The 20,102-nt window shown below is 37.6% G+C and overlaps 2 protein-coding genes across 3 annotated transcripts in view; one reads left to right on the forward strand and one right to left on the reverse strand.

Moving 5' to 3' along the window:
* The window catches only part of chchd3a (coiled-coil-helix-coiled-coil-helix domain containing 3a), a 72,010-nt gene extending 65,404 nt beyond the window's left edge, over nucleotides 1–6,606 (reverse strand). For both annotated transcript variants that reach the window (XM_082166331.1, XM_082166330.1), the window contains exons 1-2: nucleotides 6,371–6,606; nucleotides 4,395–4,650 (exon numbers count right to left, since the gene is read on the reverse strand). In XM_082166331.1, the coding sequence (XP_082022457.1) occupies nucleotides 4,395–4,650; nucleotides 6,371–6,451 (337 nt within the window). In that variant the 5' untranslated portion in view covers nucleotides 6,452–6,606. The remainder of the gene's footprint in view (nucleotides 1–4,394; nucleotides 4,651–6,370) is intronic.
* Nucleotides 6,607–9,043: 2,437 nt separating this feature from the next.
* Nucleotides 9,044–20,102, forward strand: part of exoc4 (exocyst complex component 4) — a 138,458-nt gene continuing 127,399 nt past the window's right edge. The window contains exons 1-5 of the mRNA XM_082167140.1: nucleotides 9,044–9,138; nucleotides 11,476–11,665; nucleotides 13,589–13,783; nucleotides 18,175–18,359; nucleotides 19,904–20,004. Coding sequence (XP_082023266.1) covers nucleotides 9,059–9,138; nucleotides 11,476–11,665; nucleotides 13,589–13,783; nucleotides 18,175–18,359; nucleotides 19,904–20,004 — 751 coding nt within the window. The 5' untranslated portion in view covers nucleotides 9,044–9,058. The remainder of the gene's footprint in view (nucleotides 9,139–11,475; nucleotides 11,666–13,588; nucleotides 13,784–18,174; nucleotides 18,360–19,903; nucleotides 20,005–20,102) is intronic.

The following is a 20,102-nucleotide window of genomic DNA, read 5'->3' on the forward strand; positions in this document are numbered from 1 at the left end:
GATCCTATGACGTATCTCGTAAATTAACCCACTAATAATGCCCGGAATGGTACCAAACTTCTACAGTAGTACAAATAGGTTCTCGAGGTCATGGTGCAAAGGACCCTAGGTTGAAATTACTCCGAACCATCCCTTTAAATAATATTACTCAGTACTTAAATATATAATTACACTGTAACAATGACACCTTAAAATAAAGTGTAACCCACTTTATTTTACAGTGTCCTTGTTACATGTTACATGTACTTACATAGTAATAGCAGCAAATTATGCATAATTATATGCAACTAACCCTAAACAAAAACCTAATCCTACCCTAACTCTATAGTAAGTACATGTAGTTAATTATTATTACTCAGTACTAAAATGTATAATTACACTGTAACAATGACACCTTAAAATAAAGTGCAACTGATCTTTTTTATTCTCATCCTACACTTTCATCTTCTCAGGTTTCATGGAAGTTTTCATGAAACAACATGCAAATTGGGGCATAAAGATCATTTCATTATGATGTGTAAACATGTTTCCCTCTCTGAACTTGCCGATCCTCAAGGAGCTACTTAATATGTAACGGAAAGAAACGTATGTTTATGTATGGCTGAGACAAAGAAGGATTCGTGTGCTGGTAATTAGAGCGTAATGGAAAACGGTGTGTGGGCCCTGCGTATGAATATTCATGGTAAGCTGAGAACGTGTAGGAGGATCAACCTTGACCACTGTCTAATCACCGTGCGCGGGGACTCTGCCGTGATTTAGTGATGGACTCGATCATCCACAGCTTCTCTTAATACCTCCACTCGTGGGCGCACATAATCAATGTCTCTCATTAAGGTCACAGCCTTTGACCTCAGAAGATGAGCTGAGCCTCTTAAGGCAAGAAGAGCTGTGGCAAAGAGACACAATTTAAGAAGTGAGTCATCGGGAAATGGCACAGCATTAAGTTTGGTTGAGGCTTAATCTTTCAGTATGGTCATTTTTAATAGATGTAGATACTAAGTTTCTGTAAGCATTGTTTGGGAATTGTTCACCAACTTTTCATTTCACACAAGAAAGACATTCAAATAACATGAAGGTGAATAAATCGGGACAATATTCCTTTTTTTGGGAGAACTATTCTGCCCTACAAAATGCATATTCTGTCTAAAATTGTGATCAAAATCAGGTCTCAGACCACAATCCGTACTGTGACAAACATGTTTGGCTCAACTATGCTAAAATTTTTGCTATGCTATATTATTTTTTTCCAAAAATGTAATAAGCATTTAAAAGCTTAATTAAATAAGCATTTGATTAAATAAACCTTTTTCTATTATTTAAATGCTGTATGCCATAGAAAATAGAAAAAGAAATACAGAAAATAACTATGTAAGCCTAATTACACAAAGTTCATTGTTTAATTGCTTTCAAAGACTGCAACATTATTCATGACAATAAAACCTGGAAAATCAGAAAATGGGTTTTTTTTGCACTTTTCCCTCAATAAAACATTAATAATAATAATGATTATTATTATTATTATTTCAGCAAGTGACAGCTGTATTGAAATGTAATGAATGTTCTATCCAGCCGTTTTTAAATTAATAAAAATAAATAGCTAAATAAATAAAAATAAATGTATTTATTTAGATAAACACACATAAGCATATATATAATAAAAGATAAAATGTTTTAGCAAGTTTCCCTAGTTTCAAAGGGGGTGTGATTAGAATTACAGGGTTATGCCATTCACTGTCATTGTATTACATAATCCCAGAATACATATTTATAATGAACACAAAAGTGTTTCTGTCATCATTATACCAAGGAAGCACAAGCCAACAAGAAAAACGAACACGTGGGAAAGGGAAATCATGAGAGAGATTGAGATGTAGGGAGTTTTAGATAGACGGATAGAGAAAAAACAAGTGTGTGTGAGAGCCTCCATGGCAGAGCTCATTAAGCAGATCTGTGTCTCATTAACAGGGAGCTGTCTCGTTATGTGTGATGCGGGCGGGCGGGCGTCTCTTTTTCCCTCTCTGTAAGTAGAGCCAGTTCATATAATGTCAGCTCCAGCCCACAGACTCTGCAGGTTACACTACTATTATGGGCCGAGAGGGTGCACACAGAAATTTTCACACGTATTTGAGCTGACAGCCACCGTTCCAATACATATTAGATGAGCTTAATTATGTGGCGGTGGGAGCAAGGAAGCTCACAGCTCAGAAAAAGACAAGACATGGAGGGAACGTCCAAATCCATTTTTAGCATATGCTGTTTGACAAAAGGATACATTGTGGGTTAACGTTATAAATACACAATGTGTTTAAATAAAATTTTGCTGCATTAGCCCCAAAACAGGAAACGCATCACTCTGCTATAATGACTGGCCCAAAATACAAGAGCACCAAATCCGGTCTTAAATTGCATACTTGATCGGGACTTCTAGGCCCTGTTTACACCTGGTATTCACAAGTGGCCGATGCTAAATACAGGTGTTAACTGGGTCTAAAGCGTTTGAGATTTTTAATCCTAGATATTTTAGCAAAGCTACATAAATCAAAGAAGGAACTTACCAAAATGCAATGATACCACAATAAACGTTATTGTGTACATTATGTTATCAAAGAATGGACTTTGAGCACAGCAAGGGCATCATTTGGGAAAGATTTATAATTTAGCCAAAAGTCATGTGACTCACATTCAGTAACTGAAGAAAATGTCAAAGAATTGTGGGTTCTTTCCTAATAGGCATCTCAGTTATAAATAATCGCTCAAAACTGCATCTAAACTTCCGATTGAAAGATCTATGAACAAAGTCTTACTTGCTAATGAGAAGCAAAGCGGTTGCAAACGTGATCGGATCGACACGCTTTTGGGAGGACATGCTGTTCGAGGTACCTTGGAGGCTGAACTGGCTTAAGTGGAGTTCCTAATTACAGCATTGATTCATTAACTCTATTACAAGTTAGAATTAATCGTTTCATTAGCACTCAGGCACAAGCTATGAATCATAATATGGAAGGATCCAGGCCCACTCACTAACATCAAGAGGACTAAACTTTTAGGTAAAAATTATCTAATCTAATTTTTTTAAATCCATACGGTTGCATTTCAGATAAATCTCAATCACACTGGAGTAAAGCAGGTGTGCATTTCTGATTGATGTGCTTCGTTTTTGCAGAAAAAAAGAAAATATGAATTAAAAAATAATTTAAACAGATAGTTCAGCCAACAACTACTCATCCTGATGTCTACTACTTCATCTTCGACGCACAAATGAAGCCATTTTTAATGAAACCTGACATATTTCAGTCCCTCAATTGAACGTCCATTCAACCAAATCTTTGATGCTTCATAAAGTTCATAAAAACATCTGAAAAATATTCCATATAAACTGTGACTTGTAATCAAAGTCTTCTGAGCATACATGATGGCACTGTATGATGAACAGATAACATTTACGATGCCTTTATGAACTTTTAGAAGCATTCTTGAATATTTGATGGAATTAACTTTCATAAGAGGGAAAAATATCTTCATTTGTGTTTTGAAGAAGAACAAAAGTCTTATGGGTTTGGAACGACATGAGGGAGAGTAAATGATGACAGAATTTAGATTTTCAGATGAACTATCCCTTTAATAATAAGTTTCTCACTGTCCCTGCCACATTATAATGTGTAAAAAAAAAAAGAAATGATTCTGCACAACAATAACGACTACTATGGTACTATATGCATGTTATTATATTCCAAAACACTTTATTCAAGGAAAATTGCAGTGGCTCCACTCCACCCACGTACTCTGAATGTGTTTAAGAGAAGTTTGAACTCCGTAGAATTACCCAGAATGACTTGATGCGTAATATTACCCCTTCACAATGGTGTACCAACACATTCAAAGTGCTTACAAGATGCAATTTACCCGAGGAGTATCATTAACGATCATGAATGACAGGCACTGAAGTGCACTGTGCAAAATGTGTGAAACACCTCAAGTGTAATTCACGAGCAAACCACATGAACACATGTATGCGTGTCGGCATTACGTTACAGAACAATCCAACTCACCGGCAGGAGGTGGTGGAGGAGAAGCCACAGGTTCGTCTGCGGTCGGAGGAGGGCGCGGGATAGTTTCAGCGGCAAAAGCGACAGGGGTGTCAAATTCAGCTGGAGGGGAGGGGGCGGTTATTTCCACAGGTGGAGCAGAGACAGGTTCAGCAGCAGTTTTAGTGATAGGAATGGATTCCACAGGGGGAGGAGGTGTGAAAAGCTCAAAAGCAGGAGGGGCGGGAACAGAATCAGCAAGGGGAGGAAGGGGTCTGGGTTTGGAGGAGTGAGGTGGGGTAGTTATTTCCACAGGTGGAGATGCTGTTATAAGCTCAGCTGTGGAAGCAGGTGGAGAAATGGACTCACCTGCAGGGGTTGATACAACACCCACTGATGCAACAGGAGGAGGAGGTGCAGGAGTGGTCACTTGCTCAGGGAGTTTTACCCGCTCTGGCAAGGGGGGAGGTGGAAGGGAAGTAACAGGGTCAGATGGAGGAGATATTGGCACCAGTGCTGGCAGAGGATCAACCACAGGGGGAGAAGTAGGAGGGGTTCTGCTGGGTGCCTGGGGTCTCGGCGGGCCTGAGGGTTCCCTCATGCGGTCGATGACCTTCTCTGAGAGCTGAAGAACAGAAATGAAGAAAACAAATGTCAGTGATCGTGACAATATTCTTGCTCATTCTCTAGTTTTAAACAGAATGTAAAATAAATGATAAACAATGCCAGCTCATTAGAAATGGTAATTCTGCTTGAGCACTTGAGTAAAAGCACTTGTGTATTGACAGCATTTTTAAGATGGCATGCCAAGTTTGTCTTATAAATATAGGCCTTATAGCCAATCATATTTAAATAATAATAATAGTTGCTGGATTTCAATCAGTTTAAAATATTTTTTAGTTGTAAAACAAATATTAGTTACTAGTTTCAGTCATTTTAGTTCTTTAACTGCCTAAACTTATTTGACTTAGTCACACAATAATTATATTTTCATTCTTCCGAGTATATGAAAGTGACAGGAATTTGATTACAGGATAATTACAGTGGCCAAGAGAGCTCAACGCGCTTGCAACTGAAGAAAACACATGCTAATAGAAAAAAACATCAGCAAATTAAGAAAACATCTTCATCAGTTTGACAACACATGTGTTGCAAATACTCACAACGCACACAAGATCAGGATGTTGAAATAAACAAAAACAAAAAACCTTTAGGTCGTCAACAACACCACCGACGAATAGACATTGAACAATAAGCATGTTCCTGGCAGGTTACTCGCATGTTGAGGTCCCCTTAAAACATTTTCCTTGTGGTCTGTGCTATTTACAGCACATTTCTGTATTTGGCTGTGTTGTTGTGAGTATTTACAGCACGTGTTGTCAAACTGATAAAGAAGTTTTCTTAATTTGCTGGGGTTTTTTCTATTTGCATGTTTGTTTGTTTTTTCAGTTGCAGTTGAGCTCTCTCAGCCACCGTGGATAATCCTTAGTGAGGGCCTTCAACAGGGGGATTAACTTTTTATTAAAATTTTATCATAACAATAATAATACAAATAGTAATCATAATAGTAGTAGTAGTAATATTGCTTTAAGTAAATTTAAAAAAATACATAAATATTCATTTGGTAGAGTATATATATATATATATATATATATATATATATATATATATATATATGTATATATGTGTGTGTGTGTGTGTGTGTGTGTGTGTGGGTGTGTGTGTGTATGAGACTGTTAAAATGTATATATTATTGTAGAATAGGCTTGATATGCAAGACTCATATTTTTATATAGACTTATAGATTTATACAATTACAAGGGGTCCCTGTTTTATCTCTTCACATACTGTAGGCTGAAGACCACTGCTGTAACTTAGTTCTCATTTATGTAAACACTGAAAAACACCAGCACAAAACAAAACAGTCTCTAAAAAGCAAGTGTGAATGAAAAAAAAAAGTACCAGTATCGCCTGGCATAAACAGCTGTGTGAAGGGTGACTGTATAACCTATATGAGGTGGGGGGTGGGGTTGGGGGGCACAGTGCTGTCATGGTTGACATTGTACTGCTTGAACTGTAACAAGTGTCTGTAAAAGTAACTCTTCTTAGGTAGGCTTGCTTATCAATTACATAACTCGGTTTTCCAGGTCAGCTGAAGTGAGTGTCCAGGCAGTCAGGGACAGAACGTTTATCCAGTTAACGTTAGATAAGTTAAGACTGTTAGATGCCTTCATCACGATCCCGCGCATATATTCAAATCACAGCAGAGGTGAATTAAAGCCATGCGTCAGTGTGCGTGATGTGCATTTGACAGGTGGAGGAGAACAGACATGAGTGTCACTCACCCTTATGCCCTTCACTATCGTTATGTTCTCATTTTCATCCGATTCAAAAGACACGCGGCGCGTGCTGCTGTTGGCTCCCATTCCTGGTCAAACAAGCCTCTGGTCTTTAACCAGTTAATTCATGTAAATATGATAAGTAAGTTAGTTATGAAATGTAAAGAGTTGACAGGTTGTTACGCGCGAGCACCGGGGCTGCACGTTCCAGTTTAGAAACAAACAGCTCTTCCGCTTTTAGCCCCTCCCACCTGGCACAGGCGAAGAAAGTCGACTCTCATTCGTCGAGCGCAAGTGCTTAGTGTCTCTATTGGACAACATAAATGGAAGAAAAATGTATTGGATTTCAAAGAATAGGCCTATTTATTTATTTCGGACAATAAGCATTTCAGATCTATTTTAGAGCATAATAATTATAAATAATTTGCTGCTATGTTACAATGACTTAGGCTTTTTTAAATCCTTTTAGTACAATCTAATAATCTAACAATATAAGATGTAAATGTCTTCTACTTTAATATTCACCTATTTAATATTTTTTCCTAAGATTTCACATTTCAATTCTAGTAAAGAAAAAAAAAGACAGAAAAAGACTTTTTAACCTTTATTAAATCTGATCAAATAACAAAATTTGCATTCAGCACACATAGAAAGTAAGTGTGTGTATGTGTGTGTGTGTGTGTGTGTGAGAGAGAGAGAGAGAGAGAGAGAGAGAGAGAGAGAGAGAGAGTGGCCTGGTAAACCCTACATTATAGGGACAAAACGTCCCCACAAAGATGGCAATATCTGAAATCCTTGTCTTTGTAGGACATTTTTTTGGTCCCATGAGGAAAACAGCTTATAAATCATATTAAGTGATGCATATTGAAAATGTAAAAATGCATAAATTCTGTGATGGGTAGGTTTAGGGTTAGCCTAAGGGGATCGAATATACAGTTTGTATACTTTATACAAAACCCCATAAAACATGAAAACGCAACACATGTGTGTGTGTTTACAAAAACAAATACAAAAATAAAAATAAATTAATAAAACAAATTATAAAATAAATATATATTGCAAGTAATTTAGAGAGTTGTAATGCATTTCTTTTTTTCAGCTGCTTTGAGGTTTGAAAAAAAAATTCAAATAATTTTTAAATCCCACAAAACTTGTAATACATTTGTGTAATTAAATGTATAGATATTTGTTTAAAAGATTTTTTCGCATTCTTTCCAAGTGCTTAGCTGTAGAAAAGAAGTTCCTGAGCTCCTCGTGTCAAATGAGCTGTGTGGGCATTCTGTCCTTTAGTGGGTGGCTGTCTTTGTCTACTTGTCCTCAGGCGTCATTGTGACAACCTTTTATCCTGCACTAGGTGATGAGAAATAACCTAATCCCAGTGTCATCAGCAAAGGACAGTAGATTGTTCAGAAATGATGGGCCTCAGAGGAAGCCGATAAGAAGAACTTCTGGATCTGACTAAAGGCTCAGAGGAGCTAAAGGAAAATAACCTCAGAGTCTCTGTGATTGTTTCCTTTTTTTGAAGCGGCACAAAATTGGCCACTATGTTATCTCTGCTGTCCACGGACACATCAGTCAAAGAGGAGACTGCTAGATCGACCCTTTCCCACACAATCAATGCCCTTTCCTCCCCGGTTTGTTACAGCAGAGATCGTCAGGAGATAGAGGGGAACAGGTCCAGAGCAATATATCCTAGGAACAGAAAGCAATTAACAACCTTCACCTTTTGCTCCATATTGCTCCCATGGCTAATGTATGTCTGATTTGTGAAAGAATTTAAACCTGTTCTCAAAACTGGTCTGAACGAGTTTACATTAGTTACTTTTAGTATACATTTTATTTATTATTGTGTAAATGAATTTTAGTATTGTCTTATATGTGAATTATATTTTTTATATATCATGCATAAACTGCTAATGAGACTTTATTATCAAAACAGGAATAATAAACAGCAAATAAAAATAAATAAATAAAATAAACAGCAAAATGTGATACATTTTTTATAACTATAAGAACACAACATTTACAAGCAAAAGGATAATAAACAGAATATCCCAAGAGGGTTACAATACAATTCTGAAATGAACTATAAAAGTATATTACATTAGCCTATATCTTATAAATTTTAGACTATACAAGCAATTTAAATTCTAGTTCTTTGAAGAATCTTTCAATCTTTCATCTTATCAACAACAACAAACAAAGTATTTCATTTTATTTTTACATTTATGAATGTAACATTTTGCAAGGAATAGTAATAAGTAAACCTATAGCTATGAAAATGGTAAATTTTCAAAGAGGCACAACATTATTATTATTTTTGGCTATTGCAGAAGTTTGGGGTAAATTCCTTCTAATAAAACGATAGCCAATCCAAAACACTTTGCAATAAACAGTTCCAAAATAAGTGTGTAATTGTTTCTTCGAAATGATGACAAAATGAGCAATTAGGTGAAAAAGGGCTACCAACTTTATAGTTTACTAGGTAATAATTATGCAATAAGTGATTCATATGCATATGGTTCCTTGAAACGAACTGTTCGAAAGAATCGAGCCGCGGAAATGAGTCGGACCTCCTCTCCATCCCTCACTTTTCATAGATGCAAAAAAAGACTTCATTTCCCAGCGATCCCTGAGGGAGGCTTCCCATTGGCTGAAGTCCGTCACGAGTTGTTTGGGTGTAGTTACGGAAAGATGGCAGCTGACACAGGCAGATACAGGAGCGCTGTCTCCAAAAGCAAAGATCCCTCTGGGTTACTTATATCTGTAATAAGGTGAGCACGATATTTTTACAATGTCTAGCCGGCCAGTTTGATTTTGTCTGCATTAAATCTTTGCACCTTCTTTTTGTGAAGCAAACGACATGAATGGATAACCGCTTAGCATGTTTGCTAACAATACATCCTGTTATATTGAATTATTTCAGTTATGGATTAAATAACAAGTACATCTTAAGAGGCTTTACGTCTCATCAGCTCAGGTTTATAGTTTGCTGTGAGGTCCTCTGAATGACAGAATTTGTAGGCATAGTTACTGTAGGAACTTGTTTAAATGGACTGCTTATGTTTAAATGGACTGGGAGAGTTTCAAAATAGAGACTGTGTTTCAAAACTTGGTAAACTGTTTACTTAAACAGCACTGTTTGAACATCATAGACGCAGTCTGAATATTTGTTTTGCTTGTCAACACATAAATAATACACATAACAACATACAAGAACAATAACATGAAAATACAACAATAGAAAATTGGTCCCACTTTTGTCTTTAACAACTAGGCTATGTACTGACATTTAAATTAATAATAATTAATTAATGTATGTTTTACATTGTACTTATATTTAATGAATGTAATATAATCTTTTATTAATCTGTAATTACATCTATAATTATGTTTACGTCTTAACCCTTTCCCTTGAACAAGAAAGTAAGGAATTATTCGTAATTTTTCAGTAATTTAGTTACAGTTACTTCTTATGTAATTGACTATACAATAATTCTATATAAAACAATTGTGGATTTAACTTAAAAATATAAGGTTAAAAATGTATGTTTTTAATGTAACTTTCTCCCTTTATACACTCAAGTTCAAGAATAATTTATGCAATTTGTATATTGTTTATTTGAAATAATCAAATGTGCAGTTTTGTGTCTGTCCTTGTATTGTTCAACTGGTCTAGGTTGATATGGGATTTGGAAAGTGTCTAGTAATAAGTAATGCAATACTTTTTAGAGAGAGTAGCCTAATTATTACAGTAATCTAATTACACTGTTGAAGATGTAATCAGTAGCTAGTAATTAAATACTTTTTTAGAGTAACTTACCCGACACTGCCCGCATCCCACCTCAACAGCAGAAAAAGTATTTTGCAATACAACATAAACACAATACATAAGTAATTTTTTGATATACAGTAACTACATACTAGTTAAAGAAATATTATATATATTTGAACCATAAACCTTACAGTGGAAAAAACACTATAATATGTGATGTTAAATATATAAGTAATATATTGATAGATTTGTTCCAGTCTGCACAGTTTATTTTTTAATTTTAAGGCCATTGAGAAGGCAGGGAAGAGTCTATCATGAAGACAGGAAGTTCTTGTATATAGACTTCCATTGCCTTGTGGAACATGTGACAGATCTGACTCAGAGGAGCCCTATTTGAAGCCCTCATGGTGTAACGCTTCTCAGCTGATGATAGATGGCAGCCAGAACCCAATATAGTGTGCTAAAGTAAAGTTACTGCCTAATTGATAATGATAGTTACAGTACATGACTGTTGGTAATGCCTGGATGAGTTGTGATGAACTTTTTTTACTTGCTTACATAGATTAAACGTATTTTCTTCCATCGAGCCCAGTTAAGCTGATAAGGTGTCAGAGATCAATCACTCTGCTTCACGGCTCTTTTATCTCCATTTTATCCATCAGCCGTTTCCATTAGGATGTCTTCAGGGCAATCCGTTGGGGTCAAAAAAGAGTGAGTCTATGGGCGGAAGCTATATCTACATGATCTGTGCTTCACTGCGAGCTTGAAGGGACCCTTCCATACTGAATACTGGCTCTCAGACGTTCCTTCTATATCTCTATGAGCTCTAGAGACTGGAATGAATGTAATGAGTTCTTTTGGGAGATTGTGCTGCCTTCTTTTACTCTGATTTAAAGCCACACCGCAGTGGAAATGAGTTCAGGACAGACTTTGAGAGCTGAGCTGTGACTGGCAGCCTGCGGACTGGGACGCTCGGTGGATTGGCATCGGCCCCAGCGGGTCTCTCTGAGTGGGTGGGCTTCTGGTGATGGATTGTGGTGAAATTGTGTTGCGATGATGGCCAAAAAATCCAACAACATCTGTCTGAAAGTTTGTATCATAATGATGACAGGATGAGCTTATATTGGGTGCAGCCTTGTCTCTGGCACTCATGCTGTGCTCTGAAGAAAGCGCAGCTGGTATCACGTATCTATTCTATTCTGCAGAAAACGAGTAGGCCTATTGGAAGTGTTTCAGATAGTTCAGTATCGTTATTTATGAAATTTTTACGAGGCATATTACTATATATACGTATGTAGTTTGGTGATGTAGCATATGTTTACTATCTTTCGGTCAGGACACTGTCCAACAGTGATGACGTGCAGGACCGAGAGACAGAGAAGGGCCGTCTGGAGGAGGCCTATGAGAAGTGTGACCGAGATCTGGACGAGTTGATCGTTCAGCACTACACAGAGCTCACCACAGCCATCCGAACCTACCAGAGCATCACTGAGAGAATCACCAGCTCTCGCAACAAGATCAAACAGGTGTGCCACACATTCATCTGCGTTTGGAAACTCACTAGTAACCATGAATGTATGTTTTAGACCATGGGTTTTAACATTTTTCAGATAAGGGACCATGTTCCAAGACTCAACCAGGGACCTCCTGTATAATAAAGCGAAATTTTACAATAAAATTTAATTAGCATTATATATAGGCTATTCTTAACACATTATTAATTGCAAATGTTGACATAATCAGAAATATTTAAGTGCTATATGTTTTACATAGACTGCTGTTCAAAAGTTTGGGGTCAGTACGATTTTTAAAAATGTTTTTGAAAGAAATGCTTTAAGGCTGCATTTATTTGATCAAAATTACAGTGAAAACTGTAAAATTATCTAATATTATTACAATTTAAAATAACTGTTTTCTATTTGAATATTCTATTCTTTCTGAATTTTCAGCATCATTACTCCAGTCTTCAGTGTCACATGATCCTTCAGAAATCATTCTAATAGGCTGATTTGCTGCTCAAGAAACAATCCTTATTATTATCTATGTTGAAAGATACTTTTCAGGATACTTTGATTAATAGAAAGCAATTTTTTTTTATTTGCAATAGAAGTCTTTTGTAACATTAAACTGTCATTTTTAATGACTTGATGACCCTTGTATTAACTTCTTTCCAAACCAAAAAACATCTTTCCAACCCCAAACTTTTGAGCGATAGTCTATGTTCTCCACAGACCCCCTGGAGTACCTTCAGGGACCCTGGTTTAAAATCCCTAATTTTAGGTAGCTGCACAATGAGTTAGTTATATATTTTAAAAACATAGGCACGTAGCTGCCAATCACACAGTAATACATCTTTATGCTGTCAGTCTGTGTGTTTATGGCTGATTGAAATAACTTCCTCACAGCACATATATATTTTTCTTCTGGTCAGCAGCTGGTGGAGATAAAACGCAACTGCTGCTTTGCTTTATAGCCCACATAGTTCTGTAATAACCTACCGATACATAAACACACACAAACTGCATGCAGTCTGATAGAATGCTGGCTGTAATACCCAGGGAATGATTTATAAGACATAATTAGAGGGAAAACAACGCGCTGTAGCAGTTTGACGCAAAAAGGGAAATTAAAAGCAAATCAACAGCTTTTTTTGTGTTGTTTTTGTGCTTAATCTTCTCTCTCAGCCATGCGGCCTGATGGGTCGTCCCTCAGGCTTCTGGTGTCAGGCTTCCCACACGTACACACACTCAAACTTGCCTCAGAGAACATAGAGAATAGCAGTTCTGTCTTCATGCTGGTGAAGTATTTGATGAGAGGTGCCAAGGGACCTCCAATCACCATCTTTACTCATTATTATTTAAAGACACAGGTGACTGAGTTTGTTTATTGCACTCTTGAAAAATGTGTTTGAGTCAAGGACTCAAAAAAAAACCAGTTTCCCTGCGTGTCTCAATTTGCGTGTGTGTGTGCGAGGCTGCGAGCGCAAGTGGGAAAATGGAAGACATAAACCCAACGCAGCCAATAAAACCTAGCAGTGTTCGTTAATTTTGCTGTTTGTTTATCCAGCTTTGGGATTTGTTCACGTTTGTGCATGTTTTGTAAGCTCTTTTAAGAACATTAAAAATGAACTAATTACTGCTTCCCACGCCACCCGAAACAGGCTCCAAAACATGGTGAGCCATCATAAAAGAAACATTAGGCATCACTAGTAATTGTCTTCGATGTCTGAAATAATATCCTTGTAAATTAGCCACTAAGCTCGGGTTTTAATCTACAGCGAAATGTTTGTTTATCATCTTCTCCCCTGCTGCTGACACACTTGAAAATAATTATGCATAGAAAAAAGAGCAGTGAAAGGAAAACTGGAAAGATGATGCTTGTTTCATCAAGTGTGAAGGGTCTTCTAACTGTTCTCCTGACATGGTGTGTGTGGGCTTCTCTCTGCTTAGGTCAAGGAGAACCTGTTGTCCTGTAAGATGCTCCTCCACTGTAAGCGAGATGAACTGAGGAAGCTGTGGATCGAGGGTGTCGAGCACAAGCATGTCCTGAGCCTGTTGGATGAGATCGAGAACATCAAACAGGTTCCTCAGAAATTGGAGGCGTCTATGGCCAGCAAGCACTACCTGCACGCCACGGATATGCTGGTGAGTGTATGTTCAGGTTTGCCAGTGAATACTGTGTTGGTATGAGAAATCTCATTCATTCCTTTGGTAAGTACATATTAGCTGATTTTTGTTTCTCTAGCTTGTACCCTGATATAAACATATAAAAATAATTATAGATCTTTACCTTGAGCTTTGCACTCTAATAGTAGTGTTTTGGGATACTTGAGAAGGGGGTTCTTCTGTATACAATAATTACTTTAATTACACTAATTATACAATATACTACATTAATTAAATATTGCATACAATAATTACAATTCCAAAGTACTTTTATTTTTTAACTGAAGAGTGAAGGAACAAGACCTCGCTATTTAGTTCAATAAAAAAACGTAAGTAAAGAAATCCATAGATGGCCAGTAAAATATTATATATAATTATTTTTAAATGTTTTTTTGTGTGTTCATAACATATTGCAAACATTACATGATATTTCAGAGAAATTATAAAGAAACGTAGCCTTTTGATGAAAATGTCTTTTAAATTATGAAAACATAAATGCCGTCAGTTCCTGTCCATATTTACACCATCATTCAAAAGTTTGGGGTCATTAAGGAATTAATACTCTTATTCAGCAAGGACACATTGATCATAAATTTATCAAAACTGATAGTAAAGACATTTTATAATTTTACCAATTTCTATTTCAAATAAAGGCTGTTCTTTTGAACTTTCTGTTCATCAAACAATCCTAAAAATGTATCATGGTTATTAAGCAGCACATCATTTTTAAATATTGATAATAAGAAATATTTCTTGAGCAGCAAATCAGTATATTATAATAATTTCTAAAGGATCATGTGACACTAAAGGCTGGAGTAATGCTTCTGAAAATTCAGCTTTGCTATCACAGGAATAAATTAAAATTGAAAATACATTAAAATATAATTTTGCAATATTATTATAAAAAAAATTTATCACATAAATGCAGCCTTTGAAGAAGCATGTGAGGCTTATTTAAAAAAACATTTCAAAAAATGATCGACTCCTAACTTTTGAACAGTATTGTACTGTATTTCCTTTTTTTTTTATATCAACATAGTGGAGAATGACATGAAGTTATTTAGGAGAGTGAGAGTTAATTGGGAGATGGTATCAAAACTGCATGGTGTGTCAGGAGCATGTGGGCTAAACACGGCTCCAGTGCTGATTAAAAAAGTGGCCTATTCAGTTACGCAATTCTGGTCAGGTGATTAATTCCCACTGCATTAATCAAAGCTCATGGGCCCAAAACATAATAAGAAGGAACATGGACTTCCTGGTGTTTTGTTTTTTAAGAGTCTTGGTTTTACTTGTGTTCTTTTTCCGTTTTTTTTTTTTTATTTTTTTATTTTTTTTAACACATTTTTATCAGGTGTTTGATCACACTGTTTCTCTGGGTACATTCACACTCAACAGGGGAAATCAGTGAGTAGCGTTGGTCAGAGATGACAAGCTTCCATCCTCCTGCTCTCTCAGGTCTCTCAGGTGTTCTTCTCCTCCTGTGTGTGTGACTGTGTTAAATCTGACAAGGAGTATTGGGACTGCCAACAGAGATTACGGTGTACACGGTGTTTCAATTTGCAACTCTCGTCTGAAAACACTGTCCCTCACTTTTCTGTGTCTGTTAGACACACACACACACACACACACACACACACACACACACACACACACACACACACACACACACACACACACACACACACACACACACACACACACACACACACACACACACACACACACACACACACACACACACACACACACACACACACTTCTAACTGTTGTTCCTGTCAGTCTGGTTAACTTCCCTAGTGTGTGCTTTTCAGATGAGCTGTCATTCATTACCTCACATCTGTTGAATTGTCCCTTTCCTCTCTTTCAACTTTTTACTTAATTCTGTTTGTTTCCTCTTCCCTTTCCTCTCTGTATTATTTTCCTTTTCTTCCTCTACTCCTTTCTTCTACCTATTCTTCCTTTACCTTACTTTTCTTGTCCTTAACTTCTCCTGTCCTTAACTTCTCCTGTCCTTAACTTCTCCTTTCCTTTCCTTTCCTTTCCTTTCCTTTCCTTTCCTTTCCTTTCCTTTCCTTTCCTTTCCTTTCCTTTCCTTTCCTTTCCTTTCCTTTCCTTTCCTTTCCTTTCCTTTCCTTTCCTTTCCTTTCCTTTCCTTTCCTTTCCTTTGTCTACTTGGTCCTTTCCTCTTTCTATTGCTTTCATGTCCTTAACTGTTCTACTTTCTCTCCTTCTTCCTTGTTCCTTTCCATGTCCTCTACCTGCCTTTATTCTTCTTTCTCTCCATCCTCCTTTACTGTCATTTCACATACTCTCTCTTAGCCTCCTCCTTTTCTTCCCTCTCTCCTCTCCCAAAAATAAAGAGAATTATCTCAATTGAAAATGTAAGTGTCTTCTCAACTAAACCTGGTTTGGCAATAAGACATGTAAACAGGCACACTCACACATACTCAGAATGAACCTGATCATCTGATCCTGGTATACAATGTGGCTCATGCAACCCTCATTTGCATGAACAACTCCTTGACTTGCATGACCCCTTCTCTGTCTGTCAGGAGCGGTGCACAACGTGTGCAGTGATGGCCCTCCAGAGCACTATCAACAGGCCATTAGCTTTCCTCTAAATAATAAAGCACATTCATTCACAGCCATTTTGATTTATTTGCTTACTATAAACAAGCAGTAGCCACTGCAGGATCATTCAGTGCTGAAGGAGAGGAGAGGTAAAGGCAAAGAGAAGTAAAGACTAGAAATACAAGTTAATGCAGTAAAAAAGCAAGAGAGAGAGAGAGAGAGAGTGAGAGATTAAATGAAGGATGGAAGGAATAAGGGAAAGGTTGCATAGAAGATCAAGGCTCTGGGACATGTGAGCCTGGTCAGGTGAATGAAATGAGGAAATTGAACTTATCAACCACACAAATGCTTCAGATTCAGTTTGCAAATGCGACAGCATGGCAAGTAGCTGCTGATACGGTGCAGATTCAGGACAGCATTAAAGCTAAGCCTGAGGGGACTACCGGTACCTGGACTCGCGCTCCATGTTAAGTTGCATTTGTTCTTTTTTTGCTTTAAAATCCCCTTGCATGCGTTTATGAGAAAGAGAGGAGCAGATGAATACAAATACACAAAACCACAGCCTATTTTCTATAATGTGAAATATATAACATGTATGTATGTATGCAATAGGCATCCATCCATTTATCCATCCACCAATCCATCCATCATTTAGAGATTTTTGAAAAAAAGTAAGCATACTAGCATATCTGTGTGTGAGAGAGAGCAAGCTTATGTATGTATTTAGCTTTCCTGCATGTTTTTGGCATCATTCTCTCACTTTGTGTTCACTGATAAGCTCAGTCGTATGCCTCATTCAACCAGCAGCCGCATACTTCATTATGCTCTCTGCAGGAGCCACACGCACTCAGCAGAGTGAATATTCAGCGGCACTGCAGTCCACCACGCTGCATTCTCCCTCTTTTAATACTTTGATTGGACGAGAGTTGTTATTGTGCTTTATCACTGTGGTTGATGGGCAGGTGGGGCATGTGCTATTATGTGATCCTAGAGTGCAGCTAATCCAGGAGGCTTTCCAACAATGGATATACCTGGAGCACGATATACCTTTAAAACTAGCAGTAAACACACCGCATTGGGATTTGGTAGTTTCAACCTAACATTCAAAACAACAGATACCAAGGAGACAAAGTAGATGAATAGTCACATTTAATAACCAACATGCTATGGCCTTCATAAATATTCAGATACTTCACATTTTAAAATGTATTAAGCCACTGCAAAAGATGACAAAATATTAAAGCAAGTTAATATAAAGAACACCTTTGCAAGCAAAACATTTTACAAAAAGTTTAAGATTTAAATTACAACATTTTTTAATCATTTATTTAAATTATTCTGTCCAAAATTAACATTTAAAAATGTTTAGACACTTTATAGTTATAAATTGACTTTATTATCAACTGTCAAAGGTAACTGACCTCAAACATCCACTACAATGACATTTATTTATTTATTGCAATAAAATTCATTCACTTTTAAGTGTGGCCAAATATTTTTGATATTATAGTAAAGTAATATAATGTAATATAGTATCTATTATATTATACTATATATATATATATATATATACACTATATAGTAGTCAACATTTGAAGTGGATCAATAGAACAACACCCGTTCTTGTCTTAGGAAAACTTTGATTAACTTTTTTGTTCCACTTCAAATGTTGACTACTGTATACATATATATGATGTTATATATTTGATATTATTCCCCATCCCATTATTTAACACAGTTATTTATTGTCCTCCATCTTTTTTGCTCATAGACATTCAGGCGTGCTGTTGTGTTTGCAGGTCTCAGCGGTGGATTCTCTTGAAGGACCCCTGTTGCAGGTGGAGGGTCTCGGCGACTTGCGACTGGAGCTCCACAGCAAGAAGCTCAACATCCACCTGGTGCTAATCGACGAGCTCCATCGCCACCTCTACATCAAGTCCACCAGCCGCGTGGGTAACCGCGGCAAAGACAAGGACAAGGGACGGTGAGCTACAGTAACGTGCTTCACATTTGATTGGGCAGAGCATGCAGTTTGGCAAAATTAGAGGCTAATTGCTTGATTCAAAGAATTTCAAATCTAGCGTCATTTCAAATCAAAGATTATTCAAGAAGGAAAAGAACACCGTATCACTTTAAAGATATGTTGGCTCAGTATTGGACCCGAAGTAATATGAAAATAATATTACAATATGTGAATAAAAACCTCACTCAAAACTTTTGATTCCGGTTGTGGCAGTAAACCGAAAGCAATTACCTTTGGAGCGGGAAAGTCATTTCTCAGTTTTAGATTAATTTACCTTCGCAGGTTGCTGGTGGCAGGGCGCACAGCTCATCTAATTACTGTGTGTGTACTTTTTAAAGAGAGAGATGTGCTCTCTTAAACCAAACATCCCATGAGTCACTGCTGTCTGATCATTAATAAGGGTGTGGAATATGCCCGACAGAATAACTGATCAGACTAATTAAGAATCCAGGGGCCTGAAAATGGGCCAGAGCCGGTGTTAAACCCCAGCTAGTTTGACATTCTGAATAAACTTTAATTAGTCAAAGGGGTGACGCGTAGAAAATGTGTCACGCTTCTTCTCTAAAGTCTGTTTCTAAATCTCAGCATAGTTCTGCTTCACGTAATTAATGACAGGCTGCTGACGGGGTGATTACGCTATCTTGAAGGGAAACCACAATATTAATTCTTTACTAAAGGCTTCGTTCTCCAGGCTCTTAATTCATTAGCTTGTTGGTAAACAAAGCTTCTCTGGCCCTGTTGCATCCTTCTCACCAGAGTCGTGTAATTAGCTGATTTGCGAGTGTTCTCTTCCTGTCCCTGCGCATAGGGCCTGGCCGCCGTGGCACTGATGCCGGCATTCAGCACAAACAGAGATAAGTCATTCGCACCCTCGTGGATGAGCACGAGAGGAATGATAATAGGTTTTTGCTTTTCTCGATGGCGGCAGGGCCGCCCACGTGCGCACGGTCGCCGGGGGACTGCTGACCCCCTCCGTCAGCGTGCCGTGTGAACCGCCGCTGCTGCCTCGGCAATGCTAATTCTCTGAGATTAGACAAGGCGCAGCGGTGTAGCGCATTAAGCTAATGCAGGTTGGTGACCCCCGCAGTGCTGAAGTGTGGAGTTGTTTGTAATAGCGTTTTTGATCTCAGAATTGTACGTCCATGTTTGTCGCTCTTCCACCGCTCTGTTTACGGCCATGTAATTATAGCGCGACGCTTTCATGAGTAGAAGCGATTTATTAGTCAGGGTCATGACGCGACTGCAATTTTCTGGCAGGGTTTTTACTCATTCCGTCTCTCTAGTGTTTCGCAATCTGTCTTGTTTGATTCTTCCTGTTCTGACCACTTTAATGGAAATGTTTTTGCGGACAGTTCTCGATTATTTTCATAAAACATTCACGGCTGCACTTGGTATGAATGCTTAAACAATAGCTGCTGTCACTCTGATAATGGTTTCTGTAGTGAAGAAGGAAATAACAGTACATGTGTTGTTGTTGTTGTTGTTGTTGTTGTTTTTTTCTTCAGGTCCACTCCAAAGGACACATCTGTTTTGGATGTCGGCGGTTTGTCCACTCCACGCAAGCTCACAGAACCCTCACAGTTCAGCACCCCGGGAACATCCAGTGGTAAGAACCACCACTAACAGAACAACAGATATGACCAGACACCAAAACAACCCTGATGTGTAAAGAAGAATGAATAGCAAGTAGTGCTGCACCATGCA

The sequence above is a fragment of the Leuciscus leuciscus genome (assembly GCF_965113295.1).
Source record: "Leuciscus leuciscus genome assembly, chromosome: 4".
Lineage (NCBI taxonomy): Eukaryota > Metazoa > Chordata > Actinopteri > Cypriniformes > Leuciscidae > Leuciscus > Leuciscus leuciscus.